At 43.9% G+C, this 18710-nt stretch overlaps 1 protein-coding gene across 1 annotated transcript in view; it reads right to left on the bottom strand.

The window, feature by feature from the left end:
* Positions 1 to 229: 229 nt before the first annotated feature.
* LOC143295102 (uncharacterized) overlaps positions 230 to 18710 on the bottom strand; it is a 27115-nt gene continuing 8634 nt past the window's right edge. Inside the window, exons 4-9 of the mRNA XM_076606665.1 lie at positions 18325 to 18505; positions 15008 to 15130; positions 9555 to 9808; positions 5522 to 5698; positions 4949 to 5152; positions 230 to 3008 (exon numbers count right to left, since the gene is read on the bottom strand). Coding sequence (XP_076462780.1) covers positions 1637 to 3008; positions 4949 to 5152; positions 5522 to 5698; positions 9555 to 9808; positions 15008 to 15130; positions 18325 to 18505 — 2311 coding nt within the window. The 3' untranslated portion in view covers positions 230 to 1636. The remainder of the gene's footprint in view (positions 3009 to 4948; positions 5153 to 5521; positions 5699 to 9554; positions 9809 to 15007; positions 15131 to 18324; positions 18506 to 18710) is intronic.

Raw genomic sequence — 18710 nt, forward strand, 5'->3', positions numbered from 1 at the left:
TCCTTGAGAAAGTGAAACTGAAACCACCCTTGCCAACAATGTAATTATCATGACTGAATTTTCCATTCATTTTCCTTTCAGAAAACAAATATGCTTTAACAAGCAATTCTGCCTTTTTCTTTCTTTCTTTTCTTTGGGGGAGGGGCGGTGGAGGGGGTCAGGAGGGGGGGGGTGGGGAGAAAGGTTGTGGGGGTGGGGGAGGGGGGTATCGGGGAGGGGGGGGGGGGGTTAGGTGTACAGGTACTATTTGTTGGAAAAGAGTTCTGACTGTCAAAGAATCAATGTTTAATTCTGAGAGCTCACTGTAAAACTCATGATTTTATATTCTAGACACATTCTACACACAGATCAAAACATTTCATAGTTCTTGATAATTATCTACTCTGTAATAGACCCTGACACAGTAAAGTGGTCTGAGCTGGCATGTGACTGAGATATTTTGATATGTGTCCAGTAAAAACAAAACGCAAGGCGCAAGTCAAATGGCACGCTCCAATGAACACATGACGAACGAAAGCAACACATGTAGATCTAAGTTTGAAGCAAATCAGTCTGCCATGAGTGCGTTACAACACCTTCCACCTGCTGTTGACTCTGTCAAGAGTCCCCTCAGTCAGGTCAGAGTCCCTTTGGTCAGCCCAGACCAAGAAGTGGAAGTGAACACATCCACTGTAGGGAAACGACTTCACACAGCAGAAAAATGAAGACACAATAACAGATGAACAAAACAGAAGTTGGGGGAGAAAAAAAAAGAAAAGAAAAAAAGATCCAGACTGGCTCTTCTCAAGGCACAAAATGAAGTACTGTAGCCATTTTCTTTCTGGAAAGGTATCTTTGATCGGAGAGGCAGGTGTTGATTGGTCCGTCAGTCTACTACACCTCTTCTGACCCGCCAATCATAAATTTGCCAAAAAACAACAACAAAAAATGTGACTTGTCCAGACTGATCACGTGCAAAAATGTGTTTGGTGATTTAAGGAAGCAGGAAAGTAACAATAAAGACTGGACCAGTCTGAAAGATTGAAAGATTATAAACTGATCGTAAAACAGTAAAATGTCAATCGATGTATCGTGCTTCAGTTAAAACAGCTCCTTTTCCAGCACATGTTTGACAAACACTCGTTTCTGATAGTGAGCAAGAAACATCATTTGAATTGTTATGTATGTATTAGTAACCACCCTCTCCCGTCTCTTATCCCCCCCTCCACCACCCCCATTCTTTACAGTTTTGTTGTTGAACAACAGGAATCACACAGGTGAGGCATAAAGGCTTTGCCTCTTGTTTTAAACAGTTTTGTCCAGCTTCTGTTGGACTTCAGTAGTTGTTGTTTTTTTTCTGAAGCAATTCCTTTTCTTTCACAATGCCTCTCCACATTCACAACTTGGTTTTACCCCCTGAAAACAGAGTGTGGTTGTGGCCTCTATGGCAGCATAAAAACAGTCATGTAAGAAAAGACTCCCTGATTTGAGCTGGCTCTAAGGCCTCTGAAACGAAGCTGACAACTGACGACAGTTGCAGGATCAGGCGATACAGGAGATTTTTCTCCCGTTTGTGTTTGACAGAGGGGACATAACCCCCCTCTGCTCCTATATTTTCTATATTTGGAGTCTTCTGCCCGAAGACCAAATATTTGAGTCAGACCGAGGTTTCCCGACGTCTACCGATGGTTTCGTACGCGTTTTCTTTCTGCTCTTGGCTGCCACTTTCCACACTGGTAACGGTTACTGGTTCCTGAGAGCTCTCTGTGAGTGAGGTTTCACATTTACGTCCTGTCATGGACTTACAGCCATCTGAGGACTTGACTGCTGCACCACTGCTTGTCCCTGAGAACCGTACAGGTTCGTATCTAGGCCCCGTCACCCCTTCTTCTCTTGCCTCCTTCACTGTCTCTTGCTTGTCTGTACGTTTACTACAGTCAGCATCTGTGCTGTGGTCTGATTCATCAATAGATTCGTAGTTGTGCTCCTTCTCCAGGGTTGGACTGGCTGTCGGTTTGAATGTCACTTGTTTCGGCAACACTTCCTTCTTTTTGTATTTGTTCTTCAGCTCCTTCACCACAACTGGACTGGCTGCTGGTTTGGAAACCGCATGTTTCTGCATTTCCAAAGTTTCGTACTTGTTCTTCAGCTCTTTCACTTTTGATGCACCAGCTGTCGGTTTGGCAACCGCATGTTTCTGCAACATTTCCTGAGTTTCGTTCTTGTTCTTCAACTCTTTCACTTTTGATGCACCAGCTGTTGGTTTGGCAACCGCATGTTTCTGCAACATTTCCTGAGTTTCGTTCTTGTTCTTCAACTCTTTCACTTTTGATGCACCGGCTGTTGGTTTGGCAACTGCATGTTTCTGCAACATTTCCTGTGTTTCGTTCTTGTTTTTCAAGTCTTTCTCCACAGGTAAACCAGACTCTGGTTCGGAAACCACCTGTTTTGGCAGCACTTCCATAGTTTCATACTCGTCATTCTCTTCCTTCCCTGCACTGGAACTGGCTGTCGGTTTGGACGCCACACCCTGTCCCGGCATCCCCATAGTTAAATACTTGCTCATCTCTGCACTCTCCTTGTTGACTGCTGCTGCGTCGTTGAACGGAACGTTACCGTAAACCAGAACTTCAGGTCTGCACACGTCTTTCTCCGGGCCCTCAGCAGACACTGCAGACACCTGCTCTTCTTCCTCGCTTCTCTCGGGGAAGTCCACAGACTCGTACACACTGTCCACCATGGCGTCCTGAATGGCCGCCGCGTTCGCGTACTCCCCCTCCTTCACCGTCGCGCTCTCCTTCTCCGACTCCGACATGCTCCGGAGCAGCAGTTCCTGGCAGCCGACGGGAAAGGTCAGGGTCACGTCCAGGTCCTTGAAGTAGTGCTTCAGGTTGACGTGGCGATGCCGCAGCACCAGCTGGTCCACGGACTCGAACACGGCCAGTGCGGCGTTGAACCCGTAGCCCCGCCCGCTGGGCCGCACGACGTAGCAGTGCTGGACCATTCGGGGCTCGCTCTCCCCTGAGATCCTGTGTGTGTGTGTGGTGAGAAGCATGTAGTTGATGACATTAGTCAGGATTGCAAGATAAAAAAATTAACAAAAAAACTTTGTCCTCACACACACATACACATGTATATATCTTAAAAACTTAGATTGAAAACAACAACAACAAATAAATAAACAACACAACAACAAAACCCCTACAGAAACCAACCTAAACACAAAGATATAATAACTTCTAGCAACAACTGTATTAATTGTCAGCACCCTCTTAGCAACAGTTACGTGTTTTTGGTTTCTGACTGCATGAGTCACAACACTAGACATACACAAAAATATGACACTATATTCACACAACGACACAACATGCAAGCATACACTGACATGACACAGCACTTACACAATGGACATCACAAAAGGCAGGTGGCACTGGTCTGACTCGAAGACACAAAAATGTGTTAACACGCACACTGAACACAACACAGCACTAACCCACTGACACAACACAGCACTTACACAATGGACAGCACAAAAGGCTGGTGGTGCTGGTCTAACATGAAGACACAATAATGTGTTAACACGCACACTGAGCACAACACGTGCAGCAATTACATGACACAGGACTTAATTACATATTGAGAGGACACAGCACCCACACAATGAACAGCACAAAAGGCCAGTGGCGCTGGTCTGACACGAAGAAACAACAATGTGTTAACTCGCACACTGAGCACAACAACAGCACATACACATCGACACAACACAATGCAATGAGACTGCGCTAAACACACTGACACTCTGCTCGCACAATGACAACGTGCTCACGCACGATGACAACGCATTCACACAACAACAAGGCACTGCACTGACACGAAGAAACAACAATGTGTTAACACGCACGCTGAGCACAACACAGCACTGACACAGTGACATGACACTGCTTTCACACAATGAAATGAGACTGCACTCAAAACCGGATATGACACTTTGCTCACACAATGCCAATGCATTTACACAATGACAAGGCACTGCACTGACACAAAAAGAAACAACGATGTGTTAACACGTACAGTGCGCACAACAACACAGCACTTGATTACACACTGACACGCCACTACATTCACACAACTACATGACACTGCAATAACACAAAGACACGACATCAAGCACGTGCTGACACAAAGACACAATTACAATGTGTTAATGCACTGAGCACAACAACACAGCACTTAATTACACATTGACACTACACAGCACTCGCACAATAGACAGCACGAAAGGCTGGTGGCGCCGGCCTGACACAAAGACACAACAATGTGATAAGCACAACACGTAAAGCACTTACACGACACAGCACTTAAACACTGACACGACACAGCACTTAAACACCGACATGACACAGCGCTTAAACACTGACATGACACAGCACTTACACACTGACATGACACAGCACTTACACACTGACACGACACACTGAAATGACAAAGCACTTAGACACAATACAACATTTACACACTGAAATACAACACAGCACTTACACACTGAAACATGACACAGCACTTACACACTGAAACATAACACATAACTTGCACACTGAAACATGACACAGCACTCACACACTGAAATACGACACAGCACCTACAAACTGAAACACGACACAGCACTTACAACCTGAAACACGACACAATCCTTACATACTGAAACATGACACTACACTTACACACTGAAACACGACACAACACTTACACACTGAAACACGACACACCTTTTACACACTGAAACACAACACAGCACTTTAACACATAACCATGACACACCATTCACACACTGACACAACACTGCACTGACAAGATGAAATAGCTGTGTTAAAACACTGAGCACAACATGCACAACACTTAACACTACACAACACTTACACACTGAAACATGACACAGCACCTACACGCCGAGACACGACACAGCACTCACACGATGGACAGCACAAAGGGCAGGTGGCGCTGCTCTTTGCGGCGCAGCAGGAAGGCCCCGTGCGGCAGTCCCTCCAGAAGGGACACGGCGTCCTCACGAGAGCAGTCCCGCTGCCAGGTGCTGCGGTCAAACTCCCGGGTGGCCACCCGCGGCTCCAGCACCCGGTCCAGGTACTCCCTCTGGCAGCCCATGGCCACCATCTGCCTGCAGGTGTTAGTTTCAGTTTCAGTTTCAGTAGCTCAAGGAAGGTGTCACTGCGTTCGGACAAATCCATATACGCTACATACACCACATCTGCCAAGCTAGATGCCTGACCAGCAGCGTAACCCAACGCGCTTAGTCAGGCCTTGAGAAAAAAAAAGGAAAAGAAAAAAAAGGGTAAATAAATAATAGATAAATACATAAAAAAAAGAACTACTACTACTACTACTAATAATATGTATAAGGCGCAAAAACGACAACGAAGAAGAAGATGAAGGAGATGACAATGAAGAAGAAGACGACAATGAAGAAGACGACGAAGGAGACGACAACGAAGAATAAGAAGAGGACGACGGCGAAGAAGCAAGTTACCTGACCAGCTCCTCCTGCCTCTCCCTCATGAGCAGCAGCTTCCTCTCCACGCTCTGCATCTCGGCCTCCAGGTCCTGCAGCCGGACAGAGTCCACGTCCAGGTTGGACTTGAAGCTGTGCAGCTTGTCCGACATGGCCGTGTGGCGCGTCAGCAGCAGCCGTGTGTTCACCGTGACGCTGTGAGACAGAGAGAGAGAGAGAGAGTATGAGAGATGGAGAGAGATAGAGTGAGAGAGGGGGAGAGGAAGAGTAAGAGAGAGAGAGAGATGGAGAGAGAGAGGGGGGGAGAGGGAGAGTAAGAGAGAGAGATGGAGAGAGAGTGAGAGAGGGGGAGAGGGAGAGTAAGAGAGAGATGGAGAGAGAGTGAGAGAAGGGGAGAGGGAGAGTAAGAGAGCGAGAGATGGAGAGAGAGTGAGAGAGGGGGAGAGGGAGAGTAAGAGAGAGAGAGAGATGGAGAGAGAGTGAGAGAGGGGGAGAATGAATGAATGAATGAATCTTTATTTTCCAACGGTGAAAATATTAGCATTTTGGCCGACTTACACATCTGCCGTTGTCTCTAAGAGACACTCAAACATGTACGCATATAAATGTAGTTATACTGAATACTTAATACATGTATAATGTACGAGTATAACACAGCGTCAAACTGAGAGACACAACATCGCTCACATCTGTACGGAACGGAAGCGAGTAACACACACATAGAGAGAGAGTATGTGAGAGTGAGTGAGTGAGAGATGGAGAGAGATAGAGAGAGTGAGAGAGGGGGAGAGGGAGAGTAAGAGAGAGAGAGAGAGAGAGAGAGAGAGAGAGATGGAGAGAGAGTGAGAGAGGGGGTGAGGGAGAGTAAGACAGAGAGAGAGAGATGGAGAGAAGAGAGAGTGTGTGAGAGAAAGATACAGAGAGAGGGAAAGAGAGAGAGAGAAAAAAAGAGAGAGAGAGAAAGAGAGAGATAGAGAGAGTGGGAGACAGAGAGAGGTAGAATGAACGAATGAACAATCAAACTATTCAAAATGAGGAAGTGGAATAAGCATGCCTTAGGGCAAAGAGAAATTAAATCAAAATATTCACATAGAGAGAGAGAGGGGGAGAGAGAGAGAGAGACAGAGGTAGCCAGATAGAGAGACAGACAGACAGACACACACACACACAGATCGAGAGAGGGAGAGAGAGGGAGAGTGAGAGAGGGAGAGAGAGAGAGAGAGAGAGAGAGAGAGAGAGAGAGAAGTAAAATGAACAAACATTTTTAATGAGGGAAGTGGAATAAGTATGCATATGCTTTTTTTTTAATGTTTACATCCAGCCCCCAGGGCAAAGAAAAATGAAATCAAAATATTCACATAAACAGAGAGAGGGAGAGAGAGACAGAGAGAGAGAGAGAGAGAGAGAGAGAGAGAGAGAGAGAGAGAGAGACGGACACACACACACACACACACACACACACACACACACAGCAGTATTTATCTGTCCTTTGTCACTCTCTGTCTGAGAGAGAAAAAAGACAGACAGAGAGTGAGATAAATACTGCTATAATGATGAAAATGATCATAATGATCATAATAACAATAACGATCATGCTATTATGATAACAGTATAATAATGATAAGAATAATAACTGTGATTATCATCATCATGATCATCAACAACATACTAATAATAGCAACAAAAAAATAACAATAAAAATATATGGAAACAGATAAATACTTATGTAACAAAAAACACCAACAACGACAATAAAAAAAACAAAACAACAACAACAATACTACTACTACTAAAGATAATGATAAACAATAATGTTCATTATAACAATAACAGAAATCCCACAAACAATTTAAAAAAAAAAGCACAAAAAGCATACAAATACATACTGTTATAATGACAGTAAAATATTACCACAATGACAACTATTACAAATAACAACACAGCAATACTACTGCTAGTAATGATGATAATGATGATGATGATGATGATGGTGATAATAATAATAACAATGACAGTACTACAAACAACAACAATAACAGCAATGGGTGTTCATGAAGCTCTCTACATCTAAAGCACATGGGAACTGAGTGGGCCAATCAACCTCAAAAGGCGAAACAAAATGTTACAAAAATCAACAGAGGGCACTGTAATTCTTTTTGTTTCGTCTTAATAGTTAGAATGAACGTTGTTATTTTACACAACCTGGTTTGTTTTAATGTTACTGACAGTTACTGTGTGTGTGCGTACAGTGTTACCCTTTGGGCGTGCCCTTTTAACTGCGTTCTAACCCTGCGTTCTAACTGCGTTACAAATGACTCATCATTCACTTATTACCATCTGAGAATTCTTCACCAGACAGACAGTTTGAGTTTGAGTTTGTTTATTCCCATTAACTCTTTTGAGTCACAGAGAAACAAGGAAACATGACAATAACAGGATGACGGCCACAGAGGAAGAGTCACAGAGAAACAAGGAAACATGACAATAACAGGATGACGGCCACAGAGGAAGAGTCATAGAGAAACAAGGAAACATGACAATAACAGGATGACGGCCACAGAGGAAGAGTCACAGAGAAACAAGGAAACATGACAATAACAGGATGACGGCCACAGAGGAAGAGCGAAGATAATTTAAAAAGAATAAACAAAAGGGGGGATAATACAAATGGGGGAAAATTAAAATGAAATAAAAGGCCAAATGTCATCAGTCTGGTACAATGCAATAGGAATAGACAGATGCACAGATCGCAACTTAGATTTACAATACAGCTATGTATCTGACTAGTTGAGCCTGAACTGGGAACTGGGGGGTTAGTTGGAGTACAGCATGTGGCATGTTCACATCATCAAGGGCAATAACCAGCACAGGAAGCAGAGAAGGAATGAGTGTTAGCTGACACCAACAATGGATTTTGAAGAGAGAAAAAAAAAAAAAGAGAATGAAAGGCAAACATAACACTGATACATGTACATTTTGTTTGGACTGTGTTGCACTGCAACCTATTATTTTGAAACACACTGTACTGAATTACACTGTGTTGCACTGCAACCTATTATTTTGAAACACACTGTACTGAATTACATTGTGTTGCATTGCAACAGATTATTTTGAAACACACTGTACTGAATTACATTGTGTTGCATTGCAACAGATTATTTTGAAACACACTGTACTGAATTACACTGTGTTGCACTGCAACCTATTATTTTGAAACACACTGTACTGAATTACATTGTGTTGCATTGCAACAGATTATTTTGAAACACACTGTACTGAATTACACTGTGTTGCACTGCAACCTATTATTTTGAAACACACTGTACTGAATTACATTGTGTTGCATTGCAACAGATTATTTTGAAACACACTGTACTGAATTACATTGTGTTGCATTGCAACAGATTATTTTGAAACACACTGTACTGAATTACACTGTGTTGCACTGCAACCTATTATTTTGAAACACACTGTACTGAATTACACTGTGTTGCATTGCAACAAATTTTTTTGAGACATGCTGTACTGAATTACACTGTGTTGCATTGCAACAGATTTTTTTGAGACATGCTGTACTGAATTACACTGTGTTGCATTGCAACAGATTTTTTTGAGACATGCTGTACTGAATTACACTGTGTTGCATTGCAACAGATTTTTTTGAGACATGCTGTACTGAATTACACTGTGTTGCATTGCAACAGATTTTTTTGAGACATGCTGTACTGAATTACACTGTGCTGCACTGCACTGTATTGTATATTGTATTGAACTGTATTATACTGAATTGTATAATGTTGTATTGTTTTGTACTGCATTGTATAGTACTGCATGATATTGTACTGCAATACAATGTACTGCACTATACTGTGCTGCATTGCACTGTATTGCATTGCAACACACTGCATTGTACTGCACTACACTGCATTGCATTGTATTGTACTGAACTGTATTGCACTGAACTGAACTGTACTGCACTGAAACTCACAGTACGTCGCACCGCCTCATTAAACATGAGGTGAAAAACAAACGAACTCACAAACGCTTGTACCTTTTCTCCTCGTCTTTGGAAAGCCTGTGCCCCATGCCTTCCCCCTCAGAACTGCCACTGTCCGCGGTGCTGACCACGTCCGTCTTGAGGCGATCGCAGTCCTCCGATTCTCCCGACACCTCCGAGCCGTCGTCCGCCATCACAGCCATCACTGGGGGTATGGGCGCTGATTTCTCCTGCAGCTGCATGCTTTCGTAGTACATCTGCTGCACTGTGCGTAGTGCTGGCACCATCATCTCAAACAGTTTGACCTTCTGCAAGGCGGAAATGAAACCGAAAGGAAAAGGAATGTTTATTCGGGTTTTAAGGTTTAGACCCCTTCTGAAAGGGGTTACACACAAACAATATTAATCATGAACACACACACACACACACGCGCGCACACACAGGGTTCAGATTTCATGTCAGTCATCGGACACTTATGCATACAATTTTGAAATGACCCATCAAACATGGCAGCCAGTAAGTCACTTTACTTCTTTTTTTTTTGTTTGTTTGTAAAATTGGTAATGCTAAAAAGGATTTTATAGATTTCTTTTATTCTCCTGTAAAACAATAGCTGTTGCAACTTCAAACTGAAAAAAAGACAACAAAAAAAAACAAACAACAATTGATACTATGGTTGCTCTGCAGTTTAACACAGAGTAGACAAACATAGTCTAAAAAACTAAAAACTTGTACTGATCTGGTGTAACATCCCAAATGCCCCCCCCCCTCCCCCCACCTCCCATTCCGCAGGTCCCTTGAGGGATGTTTGGATGAATCCTGAAACATTTCTCAGGGGGACATCAGGGGACACCATGGGACGTTCCCCCCCCCCCCTCCCAACATGCTGCATCTGAACTCTTCTGATTTCACCGAAGTACTCATCCCAAGACGTCCCCCCACTAAATCCCCACTAAATTTTGTTTCTCATTTTCGCACGCTTAGCTTGCACTACCCCTGTTCCCACCCACTACGGGCTATGATATGAGGAAAAATGAGCAAAGAATTTTTGCTTGGCTTGTACTGACATGTGGGATATAAGAGAAAGGGTGTTTCTAGGGGACAGTGGACTTTCATCATTAGGCTTGACGGGCGCCATAGCCGAATGGTTAAAGCGTTGGACTTTCGATCTGAGGGTGCCAGGTTCGAATCACGGTGATGGCGCCTGGTGGGTAAAGGGTGGAGATTTTTACGATCTCCCAGGTCAACATATGTGCAGACCTGCCAGTGCCTGAACCCCCTTCGTGTGTATACGCAAGCATAAGATCAAATACGCACGTTAAAGATCCTGTAATCCATGTCAGCGTTTGGTGGGTTATGGAAACAAGAGCATACCCAGCATGCACACCCCCGAAAGCGGAGTATGGCTGCCTACATGGCAGGGTAAAAACGGTCATACACGTAAAAAGCCCACTCGTGTATATACGAGTGAACATGGGAGTTGAAGCCCATGAACGCAGAAGAAAAAGAAGAAATCATCAGGGATTTAGCTGCCTGGACTTTTGCCACCACTTTCACCTCTCACTACCTCACTTCTTTCAGGGGCAGCTTTCATTTTCAGGCTTCAGGAACTTTCTCTGTTGAAGGACGAGAGTGTACAACCTTCCTCTTCACTAGGATCACTGGGGTTTGAATCTCAACTGGGGGAGGTGAGGTCAGATCTGACCAGGCCAAATTTAGCCCCAGGGATCATTCAAGAGAAATCTGTAACGATCCCAAGGCTGGAATCAAAATCAAAAACAGGAAAGGGAACAAAAATCATCCTGACAGCAAAAATCAAAGACAGCAAATTACATACAATGTGACGGGCGCAATAGCCGAATGGTTAAAGCGTTGGACTTTCAATCTGAGGGTCCCGGGTTTGAATCTCGGTAACGATGCCTGGTGGGTAAAGGGTGGAAATTTTTCCGATCTCCCAGGTCAACGTATGTGCAGACCTGCTTGTGCCTGAACCCCCTTCGTGTGTATACGCAAACAGAATATCAATTATGTATGCTAAAGATCCTGTAATCCATGTCAGCGTTTGGTGGGTAATGGAAACAAGAACATACCCAGCATGCATCCCCCCGAAAACAAAGTATGGCTGCCTATATGGTGGGGCTAAAAATGGTCATACATGTAAAACCCCACTTGTGTACAAATGACTGCAGGGTGTGTGTGTGTGTGTGGGGGGGGGGGGGGGGGGGCAGGAGAGGTCAGTTCCATGTGGACCAAATTTACCTTCAGTGTGATATCTGGATGGCCTGGTGTGACTGCTGTGTCAACAAGGAGGGGGGTAAAACAGCAGGTGGGTGGGGGTGGGGGGCTTGGGGGGCAATGGTCAGTTCTGACCAGTCAAATTGAACACCCCGGGGTCATTCCAGACTTGTCTGCACAGACACTGGTATTAATGTGCATTGGCCAGATTTAACCCTGGGGTAAAACCTAATGGGGACAAAAATAGGCTGCTGCACCATTTTGCTTTTGTTTATTTGTTGTTGTTTTTTTTTTTTTTTAATCTCATTGCGTAAATATAACCAAAGCTCTTGGCATTTGTGACTTTTTTTTCTTCCCTCGTTGTAAAACTGATCTGAAACCACATGAAAAGGGAAGCCCACCACCTTGAAACAACCGGAGACAACAAACAAGCCCCACCCATTTCCCTAAAAAAAGAAATCAAACAAAAGAGAACAACAGGCTCTCCAATGGGTATTTGTTTGCTTGTTTTGATACAGTGGTCAGTAATGGTCAGCAGTGCTAAGTTAATGGTCAAATCCTGTCAAAAAGTCCTTATACTTCATAACTGTCACACACTAACACAATCTGAACAATGCCAGTTAGTGACCAACAGAGGTTAGACATCGGTCAGAAACCTGCTAAGACATCACAATAATGCACGGTCATGACAAAAGAATACAATCTGAACACGTCTGGGTAATGGTCTGCAGTGGTCAGCAATGGCCACACAGTGGTGGACAGGAGTGAAAACCTGCCAAGAGCCCATGGTAAGAAACATCATGTCAGAATATGCACAGAATGTATTAAGATATAAAATACAGACAGAAATGTTTTGTGTATGTAGGGGGTAGGGGACACACACAATGCTGCTAAGCTTACTTTAGAAATTTTAGAGACATATTGCAACTGTGAGGATCTGGATTTCCACAGAGCAGAGGAAAGTGTTTTTCTTGTTGTCTCGTTCATCATTTATCAGATGGATTCCCCCGTCTCCTCGACAAAGGCGGCAGTACGTCGCAGGTCCTCCAGTCCTCTGTAGAGCTTCCGGGCCACTGGGATTGGGTCGGGCCAGGTTTTCTCTCGGAGCGCTTGGTGGAGCGGGCAATACTGCAGCAGATGTTCTGTTGTCTGGCTGCCTGTTCTGCAGGGGCACTGCTCTGCGTCGCCGATACGAAGTTTGGTGTGTATGTGGTGTTTCAGGCGGTTGTGGCCTGTCCTGAGCCTGAAAATGGCTACCTGCTCTCGACAAGTCAGCAGGTAGTATGGGTCTGCTCTGTTGAGGCATGGATGCTGCTGCTTCCACTTGTTCTGCAGCTTGGCCTTAAAGATGGTCCTGGATTCAGAGTAGCTGGTAGACCTGTCCATCTGCTCTTTCGTAGTGCCATCCTTTGCCAGGGAGTCAGCAGAAGTGCTTTTCTAAAGCAATGGTATCAAACAAATGCATGTGATAGGTACACTGTGGATTTGATTTCTTCCAGCAGTACTGTTTTGCTTTCGTTTCTACTTGTTCTTCTGTATTGACTGGACCATGTTGTGAACATTTACTGTCCAGAGCAGTCAGCAGGAATCAGTGTTTCAGCACTGCAGAGTGAAGTTTTGCCATGACTGTGCTGTACTTTCCGTGTTCATCATGGCAGGTGCAGCTAACATTAGCAAACAGTCCCTGCATAACTTCACACACACACACACACGCAATTGCACACATGTACACACACACACACACACACACACACAAGCACTTTCATTTCTCTCTGCACAAAGTTCAGTGCAGCATGAATATTTATCATCATAATTATCATCACTATCATTATTATGATTATCATTCTAATCACCACCATCATCATCATCATCACCTTTATTATAATCATTATTATTCTAATCATCATCATCATCACCTTTATCATAATCATTATTATTACTATTACTATTCTTCTTATCATTAGTAGTAGCAGTAATAGTAGTAGCAGAAGTAGTAGGAGGAGTTTCCTTGTTACTATTAGCATTAATGTTCTCACAATTACTATCATCATCATCATCATCATTATATAATAATGATTATCAACACTATCACTATCAATATCATCATCACCATCATCATTATTATTTTCCTTGTTACTATTAGCATTATTGTTACCACAATTACTACCTTCATCGTTATCATCATCATTATATCATTATTACTATAATAATCATCATCATCATCATCAACATCGTTATTATCATCATCATCATTATTATTACTATCATCACCATCATCATTCTTATCATCATCATCATCATTATGATAGCAGTTTCACCAGAGATGCCAATGAAAGATCCTCGGCATAAAGTGGCAAGACAGGGTCTCCAACCTCCAGGTCCTAGAGAGGAGCGGCCTGCCCAGCATCGAAAGCCTGCTGATCCAGTGCCAGCTACACTGGACAGGACACGTTGTCTGCATGACAGACAGCAGGATCCCGAAGATGCTTTTGTATGGTCAGCTGAAGGAAGGCCACCGTGAAATTGGAAGACCCTGCAAGCGCTTCAAGGACACCTTGAAGACAAACCTCAAAGCCTGTGACATAGACATCGCTTCCTGGGAAACTGATGCCCTTGACCGCTGTCGCTGGAGGATGCTGTGCTCTAGTGGCATAAAGACGTTTGAAAACAAGAGAATGCTGGCCATTAAGGAGAAGCGTGAGCCAAGGAAGCAGGGCTCAACTTCTGGAGACGTTTTCCCTTGCAACACCTGTGGGAAGTGCTGCGCATCCAGAATCGGCCTCTTCTCCCATATGAGGACACACACCGACAGATAAGCCTGCCTGCCTACTCATCCGTCGGACTGATGGGAGACTCCATCATCATCATCAAAAAGACGACGGGCGCAATAGCTGAGTGGTTAAAGCGTTGGACTGTCAATCTGAGGGTCCCGGGTTCGAATCACGGTGACGGCGCCTGGTGGGTAAAGGGTGGAGATTTTTACGATCTCCCAGGTCAACATATGTGCAGACCTGCTAGTGCCTGAACCCCCTTCGTGTGTATATGCAAGCAGAAGATCAAATACGCACGTTAAAGATCCTGTAATCCATGTCAGCGTTCGGTGGGTTATGGAAACAAGAACATACCCAGCATGCACACCCCCGAAAACGGAGTATGGCTGCCTACATGGCGGGGTTAAAACGGTCATGCACGTAAAAGCCCACTCGTGTGCATACGAGTGAACGCAGAAGAAGAAGAAGAATCATCATCATCAAAAAGACAGAAGTGCTGACCTGACAGAGGTGAGAGCGTTGCTGGGTGAGGACGGAGAGGCGGGTTTGAGCCGACAGCTGTTGCTGACTCAGGTCGTACAGCTCTTTGAACACACCGTACTGGCTCCCCCCGCCACTGGCCGGCTGTCAACATACATTATGTATGCACATTGAATGCATATAATTAGATACATTTACATATCACACAGATCTTTGAACACTCCGTAATGGCTCCCACACACCCCCCCTCCCCCCTTAATGGCTGGCTGACAACATACATTATGTATGCACAATCGTATGCATATATTAACATATCATACAGCTCTTTGAGCACTCTGTACTGGATCCCACCACCACTGCCCGGCTGTCAACGTATACGTGTATGCACACGGTATGCATATATCTACATATCATACAGCTCTTTGAACACTCAGTACTGGCTCCCCCCACCCCTGCCTGGCTGTCAATGTACATATTATGTATGCACATTTGCCTCTGCACAAGGAGGTAACACGCCCACAAGAGAATCTGAGTGCGCTCGTTAGAATCCCATAGTCGCCAGTATTTTCTCCCCACCCACTAGACCTTGAGTGGTGGTCTGGACACTAGTCATTCAGATGAGACGATAAACTGAGGTCCCATGTGCAGCATGCCCCTAAAAGAACCCACAGCAACAAATGGGTTGTTCCCGCCAAAATTCTGGAAAAAAAAAAATCTGATTTGACAGGAAAATAAATAAAATTGCAGGCAGAAAGAAAATAAAAAAAAATGGGTGGCGCTGTCAGTGTAGTGACGCGCTCTACCTGTGAAGAGCAGCCCAAATTTCACACAGAGAAGTCTGTTGTGACAAAAAAAGAAGAAAAAAAGAGTAATACATTGTCTGCATGCATGCATGCATGCATATCTAGATCTGCATATCATACAGCTCTTTGAACACTGTACAGCCCCCCCCCCCCCATTTGATCACAGTGGGGAGTGTCTTGCCCAAGTTACATCCCCACTCTCTTGGCCAAGAGGGTTTCAGGACAGTCAGCGTTGGGATGGTTCCCAGCAGGGCTGACAAATTACATATGTATCACATTGACTGCATGCATGCATGTATTTACATATCATAGAGCTCTTTGAACATTCTGTAATTCTTCACTGGTTCCCCCCACCACTGGCTGACTGAAAACATACATACGAATGCACGATGTCTGCTTGCATGCATGTATTTACATATGATACAGCTCTTTCAACACACCGAACTGGTTCCCCTGCCGTTGGTTGGCTGAAAACATACATACGTATGCACGATGTCTGCTTGCATGCATGTATTTACATATGACACTGCTCTTTCAACACACCGAACTGGTTCCTCTGCCACTGGTTGGCTGACAACATACATACGTATGCACGATGTCTGCTTGCATGCATGTATTTACATATGATACAGCTCTTTCAACACACTGAACTGGTTCCTCTGCCACTGGTCGGCTGACAACATACACTTGTGTGTGCACACTGTATGCATGCATGCATGTATTTATATATCATACAGCTCTTTGAACACTCCATATTGGTCCCTCCACCACTGGCCGCCTGACAACACACACTCATGTATGCACGTTGTCTGCATGCATGCATATGTTTACATATGTACAGCTTTTTAACCAGTTCAGAGCCAGAGAATTTTGTAAAAAAAAAAAAAGGGATCTCCCCTTGCCAGGAAATTTTGATGATTCACAGGTAATAATAAAAACAAAAATCTAGCACAAAAACTATAGCAGATAGTGAATGAAAGTACAATTTTTGTGAAGGAAAATGAATATGGATTCTAAATCCCGGCTTTCCCCCCAAATATTTTTCATCTAGATAGCTATTCAGTCATTTCAAAGTGAATATAATAATAATTTTTATGCATTAAAAAGTCTATTCCAACCTCCACAGAATGTCACCCAGACAGAAAACAAACAAAATATATCCAAAAATAGCATGCGTATTGTCTGATATAATCCTGTAAAAGAAAACAAAACGGCTTAGTGTAAGATTAACAACCACAACTCTAGTAGTCATGTAAGTGAATAACGGTCCCAGAAACAACACACATGGGTTCTGTCAAGATAAAAAGTCAATCAAGCTCTAAGAAAGTGAGCCATCTAGCTTTTCTTGCACTGAAGAGCATCCCAGTTTAGAAGAGAGAGGATAAAAAGTCAATCAAGCTCTAAGAAAGTGAGCCGTCTAGCTTTTCTTGCACTGAAGAGCATCCCAGTTTAGAAGAGAGAGGATAAAAAGTCAATCAAGCTCTAAGAAAGTGAGCCATCTAGCTTTTCTTGCACTGAAGAGCATCCCAGTTTAGAAGAGAGAGGATAAAAAGTCAATCAAGCTCTAAGAAAGTGAGCCATCTAGCTTTTCTTGCACTGAAGAGCATCCCAGTTTAGAAGAGAGAGGATAAAAAGTCAATCAAGCTCTAAGAAAGTGAGCCGTCTAGCTTTTCTTGCACTGAAGAGCATCCCAGTTTAGAAGAGAGAGGATAAAAAGTCAATCAAGCTCTAAGAAAGTGAGCCGTCTAGCTTTTCTTGCACTGAAGAGCATCCCAGTTTAGAAGAGAGAGGATAAAAAGTCAATCAAGCTCTAAGAAAGTGAGCCGTCTAGCTTTTCTTGCACTGAAGAGCATCCCAGTTTAGAAGAGAGAGGATAAAAAGTCAATCAAGCTCTAAGAAAGTGAGCCGTCTAGCTTTTCTTGCACTGAAGAGCATCCCAGTTTAGAAGAGAGAGTGCTTGGATGGCATTCCCTTCCTCCTGGTTGTAACGGATCCGACAGATGCCTGCTGTCAGTGCATCCAGTTTGCCTCCTCTATGAAGAACTCAGCCAACTGATCAGTGACAAAAAAGTGTGAAGAAGTAAATAACATGTGATTCCCATCTGTCATCTGACAACCCTGGGTGTCCAGAAAATCGTGGATGACTGGCTGTGCCATTCCCTGCGGTGGGTCTCTGTGAAAAGATAACTGATTGAAGGCTGGGCCGACACCCACACTGCCCTGTCTGGCCTTTGACCTATTGTTTTACACCACTCCTATATCTCTCCTTCCCCCCCCCTTCTCAAATACGTGATATAAATGCATATATATTTTTTAGGTATTCATTTTTTTAAAAAATATATTGTTTGAAGCAGATTTTAATAAAGTCTTTTGAATTTGACCTGCAACTGAAATCTAACAAAACCACCCCCAAAATAACCTGCCATCAGAACAAAATCAACAAAAAACAAAAGACACAAAAAACCCAAAAAAACCCCACACCAACCAACCAGCCAACCGACCAACTATCCACAGAAAGAAATGCTCTCCACAAACCTTGGGCAAAGGACGGGTGAGACAAACGTCCAGCCGTTTGTTGAAGGAGGACAGAGAACGATGGCCGTAAAACCCCACCAGGTCCTGCACAGAAGCAAACGGGTTGTCTGTCTCCGTCGCCGACAGGCTGTAGCCGTTCCGCTGCCTGTAGATGCGGACACACCTGGTGCTACCTGCTTGCCTGCAAGTTGTCAACAGTGGCATGAGTTTCTCAGTGGCATTTGCTGTTCGTGTCTATACACACACAGAAGATCAAATATGCATGTTAAAGATCCTGTAATCCATGTCAGCGTTCGGTTTGTTACGGAAACAAGAACATACCCAGCATGCACACCCATGAAAATGTAGTATGGCTGCGTACAAGGTGGGGGTAAATAAAAAAAACA

Source organism: Babylonia areolata, chromosome 20 (assembly GCF_041734735.1).
Source record: "Babylonia areolata isolate BAREFJ2019XMU chromosome 20, ASM4173473v1, whole genome shotgun sequence".
Classification (NCBI taxonomy): Eukaryota; Metazoa; Mollusca; class Gastropoda; order Neogastropoda; family Buccinidae; genus Babylonia; species Babylonia areolata.